The 13,897-nt window shown below is 39.2% G+C and overlaps 1 protein-coding gene across 2 annotated transcripts in view; it reads left to right on the top strand.

Annotated features, from left to right (window-relative positions):
* The window catches only part of Ret (protein kinase receptor Ret oncogene), a 349,319-nt gene that overhangs the window by 219,631 nt on the left and 115,791 nt on the right, over window positions 1-13,897 (top strand). For both annotated transcript variants that reach the window (XM_083134370.1, XM_083134369.1), the window contains exons 6-7: window positions 1,849-1,996; window positions 9,986-10,086. In XM_083134370.1, coding sequence (XP_082990496.1) covers window positions 1,849-1,996; window positions 9,986-10,086 — 249 coding nt within the window. The remainder of the gene's footprint in view (window positions 1-1,848; window positions 1,997-9,985; window positions 10,087-13,897) is intronic.

Raw genomic sequence — 13,897 nt, 5'->3', positions numbered from 1 at the left:
AACCTAACAAGTTTCTCTATAGAGACCAGACCGGAGCATGTTATTTTATTTATTTTATTTTATTTTATTTATTTGAATTGAAACACAACAGGCGCATGCCCAATTACAGTGGTCAATACGGGATGACACCATTACATAAACAAGAACATAACTAAGAAAATTAACAAGAAATATCAATGACGCAATATACATTTTACTTTTAAGAACAATTGTGAGAAATTAACTATTAGATTATAGAAGCAAAGGGAACACAGAGATAAAACAATAATAAATGAGGCTAAACTGTTGGATATAACCTTACAAGCTGAATTAAAACCAAAATTCAATGAACAAAACAAAAGAAAACATACAGAATTTCAGCGAATAGATCTAATGTTACAATTACATTTAAATATGTCTACGCTTGGATTATTCTTAGAAACTGAATTAAACAACTTGCACATTCTCCTCATGGGTTCAGCTTCGGTCATTTTGGTTCTTCCAAGGGGGCTTTGAAAGAGATCAGTTCTGGGCTTTAACATACAGTTTGGCACATAAAAATTTAAATTCGACAACAGATTAAAATAATCAATTTTACCATTGATAAGCTTGGAGAGAAAAGTTATTTGACTAGTTTGCCTCCTTTCGTCGAGTGACCGAATATTAAAGATTTCGCGTAATATGTTGCTAGGAGTGAGTTTTGGATATGTACGATCAAGTTTAAATAGTAGATATCTGAGAAATTTATTTTGAAGCTTTTCTAATTTTTCGATATCTTTCTTGAGTTGCGGGTTCCAAACAAGAGAAGCATATTCGAGTTTAGATCTGACGAGCGTATAATACAGCAAGAGAAATGTTTCCTTTTTTCTAAATTGATTACCCATTCTCATTACAAATCCCAAATTTCTGTGAGCTTCGCTTAAAATGCGGGCAATATGTGATTGGAATGTTAACTTTTGGTCAAAAATAACCCCTAGGTCGGTAACTATATTTTCACTTCGTACTAACACATTAGAAATAGTGTATGAATGTTGAATAGGGTGTCTGTTGTGGCTGAATGATACAAGTTTACATTTCTTTAGGTTTAGGCTGACTTTATTAATTTCACACCACTGAAGCAAGTTATTCAGCTCTTCATGTAATATTGTACAGTCATCAGCGTTTTCGATATTTTTATATATTTTAACATCATCAGCAAAGATTAATGTCTCATATTTTGTGAGTAGTTCAGGTAAATCGTTTATAAAAATTAAATATAGCAAGGGACCAAGGTTCGACCCCTGTGGGACTCCTGAACTGGCCACGTATTCGGTTGATCTGCAGCCTTGATACACGACATATTGTCGGCGGTTCTGCAGGTAGAAAGAAAGAAAAGTTTACATCGCCTCCACTATAGCAGAGATCGAGAAAGCATGGATCAAAGTAAATCCATCGTCAATATATCTCACTTAGACATATGACACACACACACGCATGCCTCACGAGTTCGAGTCCTCACTCAGGCTTCGGTATCCCATAGTTAGTGTCACTTTGTTAGATTAATCTATTCAACATTCTTCCTCGCTGTTGCGATCAGCCAGAAAGTGGCAGAACAACAACATACGCATATACATATATACATTGACTTATTGATTTATTGCTCTGGTTTACTTTACTTAGCTTTCCAACCCCTTTTGACTAATCGCAAAGATGAGGATTAGTGAAGAAAATTGATGAAGGGAGACTCACCATACCAAGGCCGGGATTCGAACCCGAGACCCTGAATTGGTGAACGTTTTGTGTATATTTAGCACCTCGTTAAGCCCTACTAAAATTCAGGATCTTCCTAGACTTCAGGCATGTAAATGTTGTATATGTTTGTCTTCGCAGGGCACCGTACTGGGCGAGGTGATCGTGAGGGACAATGACACCCTCCCAGCGAACAAGTACGAGGCAGTGGTGCTGGATGGCATGGGGAAGTTAGTCACAGTCAACCAGACGGAGTATGAATTCAATGGGGCCTCAGTGCTACACTTCAGTAAGTATTCCTGTTCTTTTGTATCGCTTTTCCTACATTCCTAAGTTAAACGTGATCTTGAAATAGATAACAAGGCGACACGCATCCGTGTTTTGCACAAGACTCGACCCTAGTTCCCCTGGTTCTGCTTGATTATTTCACTTGTAGTTTTAAGTCAACTTTATGCACAGAAAGGCTAATTGGGACTGGGCCTACAGTTTAAAGTGGGATTACAAGGCGACGATGATACAACTACGCCATCGGGGAGGCGTGCTAAGGAAAGACAGTGGAGGAGTGTTGAGAGAGGGGAAAACGAGATTTGGAACAAGACAAGAATAAAAAGAAAGAGATAGAGAAAGACAAGTAAGATGAGAGAGAAAACTGAGATAGCGAAGGAGAGAGAGAAAGAGAAACATGCTAAAAAGATAAAAGAAAGGGGACATTGAAATAGAAGAGAAAGAAAAACTGAAGATAGTGTAAGAGAGGTAGTAAGAGAGGGAAAAAGAAAAATCAAAAGAGAAAGGAGATAGTGAAAGAAAACAAAGATGAGAGAAAGATACACTAACAAAGAAAGATAAGGAAGATAGTGAAACGAGCAAGGAAGAAGAGAGATAGAAAGAGTGAAGACGGGTAGTGTGAATGAAAGTGAGAGAGAGAGAGAGAAACAGAAGAAAAATGAAAGAAAGAGAAATTAACATTCGTCTTTAACCAGAGAGAAAAAGAGTAAAGGAGAAAAAGGAAGAGCAAGGAAAGAAATACGAAGACACTGAAAGAGGAAGATAGAAAACTGATATTATAAAGTACATGCAATACATTTTCCAAGCAAAGAGTAATTAAAATTTTGCCGGCAATTCAAATGTAAACATATTCACTGTAATTTGAATATTTATAATTATAAGCGTTACTATGAAGATAAATGTAAAAATACGATTGATATATTATGTACTTCACATCTAAAGCATATAAAACTGATATTTTCATCCAGAAAGTTTGAAAATTTATTTCTATACTCAACTATTGAGTATGGTGAAATAATACGCGGTGCTAACGTCTTGGCCTTCTAATCAAAGGGTCCCTGGTTTGTCGGACTGCCACGCAGGAAACCCGGGTTCGATTCCCGTGATGGAAGATCTAAAGGTAGGGAATTGTAGGGACTTTCTCCCTACATGGAGCAGCTCCGGGGTTTACCCAGCCGCTAATAAATGGGTTATGTGGTAAACACTACAGGAATAAGAACGGCCGGAGCGTGGTGCTGATCATGTTACCTCCATAACATCGACAATAATATATGGGTCTCCACCTCTGCATCCCATCTATGTGCCTTCATAACTTCTTTCTTCCTTAAATAGTGAGAAAACAATATAAGCAGGCAAATACGAAGTCAGGGGGAAAAAGAACAAAATTAACAGTAAAAATTTCGAATGCATAAAACAGCTTGTGCAGGCCAACCCCAGGATTGAAAAAAAACAACTTAAGAACAATAATAATAACAAATAAATTGTTAATATGATTAGGCAGGTTTACTAGAATCCTTAAATTCTAATGGGTTTTGCAACAAGACCGGAGGCTTTTTAATGATAAAGAGGTTCTTTACAATCCATAACCCATTTACAATTTCTGATTTTCTCTTCCGGACCGGAATTGAATTTATTTACAAGTCCAAGACCTTTTAAAAACCATGGAGTTGTTAAAGGTCCAGGAACCCAAACATTCTAATGGGTTCTATTAGGTCTTGCAATAGGACCGGAGCCTTTTTCTCGCACAACTTAAATTCGGTCCAATTTGCTTATTGTTTCATTTTCAATACCGAACTTGGACCGTATTCGAATTGATCGGGTAAAAACGTTCGGGGACCGAACTGAAATACTTTAATGGTAAAAAGGTTCCTTACAGTCCAGAACCCATTTACGCGTTCTGATTTTTTTTTCCCGGACCGGAATTGAATCCATTTACAATTCCTGGACCTTTAACAAGCCCGTTCTTAGGCTGGTGAAAGCTGAACACCTCCCATCTTACACATGTACGGCCATAAACGAGGTTGTTCGAGCAACAACGGCCCCGCAATTACTCAATAATTCGCCCACGATGCGCCGAACGATAAAGGAAGTCTGCTGACTTGCCAATATCAGCTCATTTTTTTTTCCCGAGCAGTGCGAAAATGGTTCCCAAAGAGAACTCATGTTTACGTATCTATTGATCTTTCCTACTGCCAGAGTCTCGAGGCTTGTAATTGATCCCTTTCCCTGGTAGAACAGGAAGATGAAACGAACTCCCTTTGCCTTTTTTAAGCACCACTCAATTTGCAAGTTAGAAAATACTGAGTGAAAAAAACTTTGGATCTGCCTCAGGGATGGGTTTCTGACTAATGTATCTCGTTTTTAAGAATAGTATGCTTTCTAAACTCTTGAAAATTAGATTTGTTTAGAATTCCTTCTGCATCATCGAGGAGAATGTTTCTATGGATTGCAGTAGCTGTTTCTCTTATTTCAACTTTATTATCCTCTCTCTATCTTTAGTTCATTCTCCGTTTTTCTCTTTCCAGTTTTCCATATCTCCCCATGTTTTCCCTTCTTCTCTCAGTCTATATCTGACCCGTTTTAGTCTCTTTATACGCATTTGAAGACTAAAATTGGTAAACGCTGTAAGTGCCAAAATAATTCAAACACCGTTTTCCACGTTGAACTGTGCAATGTGCCATGCTTTATAATGCGGTAAACGTGAAAAGTGGCTGGTAGCCTTCCAAGTAGTTCAAAGGGCGTGTAAAGAGGTCACTAGTGTGAACGTTCTTACGGGCTGATGCGGAACGATGCGATTTCCCAACATTTTCGGTTTTGGCACTTACAACGTTTACCACTTTTAGTCCCCATTTCTTCCTGTGCGTCTCTCTCTTTCTTGCTTTTTTCTTTTTCCTTCGTTTCTCTTCCTCTCCATCTATCCACCTCTCGATCCTTTATATCTACAGCTCTCTTTTCGTTTTCCGGTCACCGTGGCGGAATGGATAGCACATCGTGCTAAGACGCCAGCGGTCTCGGGTTCGAATCTCGGCCTGGGCATGGATGTTTCTGACTATCCATTCATCAATTTCATCATATCACTCATCCCCATCTTCGCAAATTAGCCAAAAAGAGGCACAAGAAGCGAAGTAAATTAATCAATCAATCAATCAATCTCTTTTCGTTATTCATCTGTTCCTCTCTCTCTTTTTTTGCTATCTCTCTATCGCTGTACTCACTCCCGTCCTTACTCTATATTCCTCCATCTCTCTTCCTACTTCCACCTGCCTCTCCCCTGCTTTATCTTACACTCACCGCTCTGCCTCTATCTATCCACCGCTCAATCTTAATTTCCCTTCTGCCTCTTTCCTTACACCTAACCTACCTCTATCTTACTATGTAATCAACGGGTCCAAGGTTTGATACCTTGTGATGGCACATCTTGATTACAAGGCGACGAAGTTGCCACTACCCCATCTGGGAGGCCTTAGACTGTTAAGAACAGAGAGACAGGAAAGAGAGAAGCTGCGGAAAAATCTGTTACTAACATACATTCCACATACGCCTTGAAGATGGTACATACCGGAAATAGATGCATTGGAGAACAAGCTCTGACGTCACGCTACGTAAGCTCATCCGACGACGTTAGAAGACTAAGGCAATCTCCAAAACTGGGGCGCCCCTAACAAGACTGCTAACAGGGTACAACGAACGCCAAACGACGCCAGAGGAGAGGGAAGAATGGTAATTTCGCAGAGGCGAGGCGAGGAAAAGATTCCCCTCGGTGGTCATTGTTGCGGGAAATTCCATTGTTAAGATGCTCCTCCGGGAAGCGGAAGGTGATACGTGCTTTCATTTCCATTCATCTGTCGAGGACCACGCACTCGTGGGTTCCAGTTTCGCCAACGCCTCTTGCGGGACCTGTAACACGTTTACAGTGCGTGTCCCCACGCGCATATGGAGTAGGTACGCGGTGTATTCACTTAATAGAATAGGGTCGAGTCTCTGATCTTGTTATGGGGGATTTACCCGAGGGAACAGAATCTGTTCCTGACCGTCCAAGGATGGGCAGGAGTGGGCAGCTGCCCATCTGAGAATTCCTCTCAGTTGTTACTTGCAAGGTAACTTCTAACGCGCTACTGTTTGAAAGAGAAGTAATGTAACATATAATTCGTTACTAGGGACATTGAATTTTCGCGATGCGCGAAATCGCGAAATGTGAAAAAAAAAATGCAATTTTGAACATTCTGCACGTAACTACACCCCCAATGATGAAATATGCATGAGTTTTATTTGCAAAGTAATGCGAAATGTGTGCTTTTCCACGAAATTAACGCGTTTTCTCGAAATAACCGTGAAATATCATCAAATTAAGTAGAAAACACGCAAAAACCGGCAATCTGTTGTTGTGCGCGCAAACTGTCGATTTGTAACGAAACGTTTGCCTAAAGTTTCCTACCACTTGCAGCTGAAGAAAGTTTTATCTTCGATCACATCAGGAAGACGCTGCAAATTGGGAATTCCCATGCACAAAATCTCAGTTCGAAAACTTCGCTCCCTGTCAAGCTGCATTCATTTCTTCCCCCGAATGTGCAATTTAGAAATGAAATGATTTTGTGTTGATGTTTTCTTTTTGGTTGGACAGCTAAGTAGTTGTGTATGTGTACAGTATATAAAAATGAAGTAGTTTATCAATTTATAGCTCTTTTGTATGTTGTTTCCTCTCATGATGAAAAAGTGTGTGCCAATTTTTTTTTCCACCGCTGGTATATACCGCTGATCTAACATTTTATTTACCGCTCTCCTCAGTTTTTATTTACCATAAATTTGTCTCCCTACTCGTTACGTATAGAAGGAAAGGAAAATAATTTGTAACGCGTTACATTCTCGAAGTAAAGTAACATGAAAGTCGTTACGTATAAAAGGAAAGTAATGTAATTTATAACGTGTTACTTCTTTCGAAGAGAAGTAAAGTAACAGGTAACTCGTTACATATAAAAGGAAAGTAATGTAATTTATAAGACCTTATTTGATTCGAGGAGAAGTAAAGTAACAAGTAACCCGTTACGGAAGGCACGGAATGTATATAAGTTGAAACGCATTTCTTTTGGAAGGAAAGTTACTTTGGAAAGAAAATTATAATGTAACGTGTTACTACTAAAATACTCGTAACGGATTACTTTTGGATTAGCTTTCCTAAATCTGATGAAGATATGTCGAATATTTTTTTATTATAAAATCACGGTTTTGAAATATTACCTAGGCCATCCGCACAACTAGTGCGTACTTGTATTGGCTGTGGAGCGCTCTGCGCTAAATTCCCACTGGGTAGCCAGAACAACCGTAAAAAGGATTAATCGTGAAAGTGAATTTTTTTGCGGTTAATCCGTTTCGCTGTTGTTCCTCTCTCGCTTATTCCGGTTTACAATATTGGTTTCGCGTTTAATCTGTTTCGCAGTAATTCCTTTCGCGCTTAATTCATTTCGCGTTTATTACGTTCGCTCTTGTTCCGTTTCGCGGTTATTCCACCAGTCACTCCCATTTTAAACCTGCAAACAGGCACGAGTACGTTTCATCAAGTTGTACCACGCCATACGAAGCTGTGAGCAATGTGTGTGTTGCGTGCCTAGATTGTTAACATTCCAGTAAAATTATACGCATCTTGAAGCGCATTATGAATAATGACAGTTATCTAAACATAAATTGTTATCCTATTAGTGCATATTAATACATAAGGTAATAAAGAGGGAATTTTGAACAACAAAAGGGAAATGTTTGCCTTCTTGGAGGAGAATTATACGTAAACGCCGATTATCATCACTGGCCCATGCTTCTAAGTACCACAATGAAGAATAGTTTAAGCTACAACAAAAAAAGCTAAATATACCAGACAAGCCTGGGTGACATTAGCAATCCTGGGCGGTTTCGTAATTTACTCTCCTGCAACAGCCTGTCCTGACTACTCGGATAATTAAAACAAAATTTAATCCCAGCTTTCGAGGCTCCGTCTTAATTATTTCTCATAATTAGAACGCTTAGACTCTTTTGGAAGGACGAAACAAACTCTGTTCGATGGCTTTCCATGGAGACCCACGTGGATTGCAATTATCGTCGCTGATGGGGGATTAGTTGCGAGAGCTTCTGTGCTGTCCCTCTCCTGAGATGCTTGTCCCGGCTTAAAAGGGGAAGTTGTAATTGAATTGTGTGTTCTTTTGTTGATTACACGGTTGAAAGTGTTGCTGAAGAGTCGAAAGAATGCCTTGTTACGTCACCAGGAAATCTCTTAAGTGTTGATTTTCGCCTTTTTGTCCTTATTTATAACCTCGTAGTAAAACATATGCTTTCATGTTGTTTCGAGGATGGATGCAATTCGTACCACCAGGTCTCCTTGCCAGGGTAGGACGAACCTGCGTAGAGAGAAGGGAAGTGTTAGAGAAGACAGAAAGGGTAAATACACAGGAATACGATAGAGAAGAAGAAAACTACAGAAAGAGAAGCGGTAGAAGGAAATAGAAAGAAATCACAAGAGGAAAAAGAGAAATGGAAGAACCAGAGTGAGTGAGAATGAGAAGAGGATAGGGGAAAGAAGGAAAGAGAGAACCAAAGACAGAGAGGATGACAAAAGGGCAGAGTAGATTTAATTTTGATTATAAATTTTTTGGTGCGTCATCACTTAGGCTATATTGAACCCGTCACATTATACGGGGTCCAGCCCCTTACCGTTACAAAGAACAACTCTAACGTTGCATAACTAAAAGCTTAAAATCTTAAACATTTTCTGACTTCTGTTAAAAGCTGAGGCTGCAAAGAGGCACTCAGCACACACAAGGACAAAAACAGAACACACACAAAATTATACTGGCCATAGTGCCTGTCGCCAGAGCCTCGTTCGTCTGCAAAATGCAGTCTAGGGTGTACTACGTGGAAGTGAGGTTGACAGTTGGATGTACTACGTGGAAAATCACCTCTTACACCCCAGAAAAGCAGAGTATAATTAAACTTATGAGACAGAGAAAGATGGTTGGAAATAGAGAAAAGGCGTGAGAGAGAAGTTGAAGGACAGAGAAACAGAGTGGAAAAGGGAGGATAAAGAAAAATACAGCAAAGAGAGAGAGAGGTGGAAGAAGATAGATACTGAGAGAAACAGAGCGAGAGAGAATGGGAAGAGAAAAGTGAGAGAAACACAGAGTGAGAGAATGGAAGAAGGAAATGGAGAGAAACAGAGAGCGAGGGGAATGGGACAGGAAATGTAGAGAATTAAAAGAGGAACGGGAAGAAAGATAAAGAAGGAAAGAGAGACAGAGAGAAGGATTGAAGAGAAGAGTAGAAATAAACATACGAAAAAGATAGATGAACTAAAATAGAATAAAGACGGAGAGAAAAGATAAAATGGGAAACGTGAGAGAGAGAAAAGTCGAAAAAGATATAAAAAAATTATGAAAGAGGAGACGTAGAGAGAAAGTGAGAAAAACAAAGAGAAAGACAGAATTGAAAAAGAGAGAGTAAAAACATAGGGCCAGGGAGACAAGAGAAATTGAAGAAGGCAGAGAAAGGTAGAAGAGAGAGAGAGGGTGAAAAAAAGAGTGAAGCAGAGTAGAGAGGGGAGAAGAAAAAGGTAGAGAAGTGGAAGGGGATAGAGACGGGCAAAAAAAGGCTGAGAAAATGAGAAAGGGTGAAGACAGTCAACGATTTTGACAAAATCAGGTTCTCCTGGAAATGGAAAGTGGTACAGAATCGCTTCTCGCAGCCACACGAAAAAAAAAAAGAACCGCGCGGATATGGAGGGACAAAAGAGAAGCTCTTATAGTGCGAAAAGTTTTGAAGGGGGGAAGAATGTAACGTGCTAAAGAACGCGCCAAGTTGAAGTACTTGGAAAAATGTTAAAATACATCTACATGGAAACGCTTTTAAGTTTAAGGTAGCGATTTTCGGAACGTAATTTAGTCCGAACAATAGGAATGCTCTATAACAAGGCAACTGAACCTCACCTCCATTCATGTCTTTTGTCTCTTTTCAGAAATTCTTGCAAGAAGCGATATCGAATTACCGGGCCCAAATTTCACCGTTCCTGTGATGTTCGTGGACACTTCGCTGATACCTGGAATCAGCCCCCGAGAGGCAAGTACAAAATTTGTCCCCGAGCGCAAAATTAAAATTAAATAAGTGCAAGTGAATTTTGGACTTCTTTTCTTTCTTCTTCTTTTAGGCATGAAGATTCATATCATTTGGAATATAAATTAATTTTAATGTATTTTGGGAAACATTATGAAGTTTAATAGTGCATATTTTTGAGACCTTAGTGTGAATTTTACCTCTACGTTGTGTACGCGTATTGTTCGGTCACGGAAACATTTAAAATAGGTTCGTAGTTCTGTCTCTACATTATGTCTACTTGTCACGATTGTTGTTTGGCTTCAAATTACTTTGTAAGTATCCCATTTGGCGCGAAATTTGAATCCTACGGATTATGTCATAGATAGCATCAATATACTACATAAGCATCTATCATGCTATTAGCATATCGACAACATTAAAATTCGTGTCTTCTTGGTAGACATAACAAATCATACAATGCATATCAAATTATACAAGGAACATTATATTTATACAACAAAAATATATAAAATATATCTTTATGGTAAGATAAACATGTTTTTTTCTCTTACTATCGCTCCGTTATGGATGACATGATATGAAGAACAATTTTCTTTTGCTGAAAGTTTATATTTTCGTTCAAAAGTGAATCCCAATACGGAGAGACCTGTTTGGCTATCCTTTACTATTTCTGAAATAATGCCCAAAATATAAATTACAAAGTAACGGAAATCACGTCTAAAAACAGAGGACGTGGTCTCTGATTGGATGCTTGCTTGCTGAAGGCGGAGATAACGTCTAAAAGAAAATTACGTTGTCTGTGATTGGTGGCTTTCTTATTCATTGCGGAAATAATGTCTAAATGCAAATTGTGGTCAATCTTGATTGGTTTCTTACTGGTTGCGGAAATAATGTTTAAATGCAAAATTAAGTCATTCTTTATTGTTTGCTGTCTTACTGGTTGCTGAAATTATGTCTAAATGCAAATTATGTCATTTTTGTTTGACTGCTCTTACTGGTTGCGGAAATAATGTCTAAATGCAAATTATATAATTTTTGTTTGACTGCTCTTACTGGTTGCGGAAATAATGTCTAAATGCAAATTATATACTTTTTGTTTGACTGCTCTTACTGGTTGCTGAAATAATGTCTAAATGCAAATTATATAATTTTTGTTTGACTGCTCTTACTGGTTGCGGAAATAATGTCTAAATGCAAATTATATAATTTTCGTTTGACTGCTCTTACTGGTTGCTGAAATAATGTCTAAATGCAAATTATATAATTTTTGTTTGACTGCTCTTACTGGTTGCTGAAATAATGTCTAAATGCAAATTATGTCATTCTTGTTTGACTGCTCTTACTGGTTGCGGAAATAATGTCTAAATGCAAATTCAGCTCTCCTATTACAACACGGGAATCCAGTCACAAGAGCAGACCCACTACATTGTAGACAGTGGGTTTTCTCTTATCGTGCTATTGTGTGAAGGTCATAGACAAGAGTGAAGTGGAATTTTTCCACTGGTTGAAACAATATCCTTGTTTACCTATGCCAGCCACCACTGCGCAGTTCTTGCTATTTGGCTTGTCATTAACGAAGCGTCTAAATATATTCTCCGTGGTAATTAGTGTGGATACCGTGTGCCCCCAAGGGACGGGTGATTATGAAACATAATAGCCCCCGGGTGGGCACTTACGGCAAGTGTGCTATGGGGTAAAGGTGGAGGCTGTGACCCCTGTTCCTCTTTGGTCATTACGTTCTGCGTTCGATTCAAAATTCTTTTCTTCATCTTTCGCATCTGCTTCTCCCTACCCTTCTAGCTCGTGGCAGAGAGATTCCTAAGTGGTAGACTTTCGATCTCGTCAACAAAGGTCCCGGGTCTGAGTCCCTGCATAGGTTTTCTTTGTTAGTGTATCTTCATCTGTCTACCTCATTCTATCTCTACCTCTTACTCTCTCTTTCCCTCTTTCTTCCTCTCTTCCCTTTACTTCACCTTCTTTCTCTCTCTCTTCTTTCTATCTCACACTCTCTCTTCATTTTCTCGTCTCTTTTTAATCCTCCTTCTGTCTTCACAAGCCATCTCTCTTTCTGTTGTCTGTTTCTCTCTCTCTCTCTCTCTCTCTCTCTCTCTCTCTCTCTCTCTCTCTCTCTCTCTCTTCAACATCTTCTTCTTCTTTATCTTGTTCCTCTTTCTTTCTTCCCATCTCTCTCTCTCGCTCTCTCTTTCTTTCAACATCTTCTTCTTCTCTATCTTGTCCCTCTTTCTTTGCTTCCCATATCTCTCTCTATCTATCTATCTCTCTCTCTCTCTCTCTCTCTCTCTCTCTCTCTCTCTTTCAACATCTTATTCTTCTCTATCTTGTCACTCTTTCTTTGCTTCCCATCTTTCTCTCTCTCACACACAAACACACACGTTCTTTCTTCTCTTATTTAACTCCCTTACTTTCCTCTTCCCTCTCTCTCAAACTCTTTCTCTTCTCTCTCTCTATCTCTCTCTCTCTCTCTCTCTCTACTCTTCCTTTTTCTTTCTCTCTCTCTTCTCTTTCTAACCCTCTATCACACTTTTTCGCCTCCTCTTTCATACTTCCTCTCTCTCTCTCTCTCTCTTCAAATAGAGAAAATGGAAGAGCAGCGCCAAAATATCCATTTCTCCTCTCTTTCATTCTCTCTCTTATGCTCTGTCTCGTGTCTTCAACCTCTCTCTCTCTTTCAATATCTGTTTCATCCTGTATGCTCTTCCTCCTATTTCTTTATATAACATCTTTCCACACCTTTCTGTCCCTTTTTCTCACATCCTTTCTCTCCTTCCACTCTAATACTTTCGTTCTCATTCTCTATTGTTCTTTGTTTCTCCGGTGTACATCATTTTCGACGTTTTCTTCCCTGTCATTCTCTGTTGCTTACTTTGTCTTTATCATCTTCCACCTCTCACACTCTCTCCTCTTCCACCTGGTTCTTCCTCTCTCTCTCTCTCTCTCTCTCTCTCTCTTTCTCCGTTTCGCCCGTCTCCGTCACCCACCTCTCTCTTTCTGCCTATATGTGTATATTCCTCCACTCCCTCCTCTCCCGCCTACCTCTTTCTGCCTCATTCTCTATGCATCTGTCCCTGCAACGATAAATTACCACCGCAGAAAAAAAAACTAATAATAAACACGTTGCTTTCAACAAGGTTCCATTCCATGTATCGACGCCGTCATAAAATTCAAATCACTCTTCCGCTTGGCAACGTGTCGGTACCACAAGGAAGCCGAGAGGATATTGAACTCAGGACTCCCTCCATTCGCGACCAGAATCTCAAATTTCAGCCGGGACACTCGGGAGACGAAAGAAAGACGCTCATTATTTTTCTGCTCCCGTCTCTTGTGATGTTGTCCTCGGAAGATACCGCGTGTCGAAGAGATGAATAGAGAAATACCAATCCAACTTCCAACACAAGTTTTTTCCTTCCCTAGGTGCACTCGGACGCGTTCTGATGAGTGTCTATGACGTCAATCTACCTTTACATACGTTATTCCTATTTACATCTCTCCACATCTCAGCACTCTAATTCGGATTAAAATGCACCAAGTGTTTCAAATACAAAGATACACCGATTCCATTCATAGTAAGAAACAAAACAAACATCATGCAAGCAAATAGAAAATTTAAAATGAAACTGTTGAAATAATTTAAACTGAACAGTAACAGGAAAAATGAGAAGAAATGTGAAACAAAAGACTTGAATTGAAGGCAGAGATGAGAAATAATTTTGGAATTTTGAAAGCATGATTCCAATTAAAGAGTACTAAAAAATGCCTGTACAAAATGAAATTTAAAGTAAGACCAGAAAAATTA

This window comes from Lepisma saccharinum, chromosome 13, assembly GCF_977018435.1.
Source record: "Lepisma saccharinum chromosome 13, izLepSacc3.1, whole genome shotgun sequence".
Taxonomy (NCBI): domain Eukaryota; kingdom Metazoa; phylum Arthropoda; class Insecta; order Zygentoma; family Lepismatidae; genus Lepisma; species Lepisma saccharinum.
Note: the sequence above shows the minus strand (reverse complement) of the source record. Positions and strands in the feature narration are given on the sequence as shown.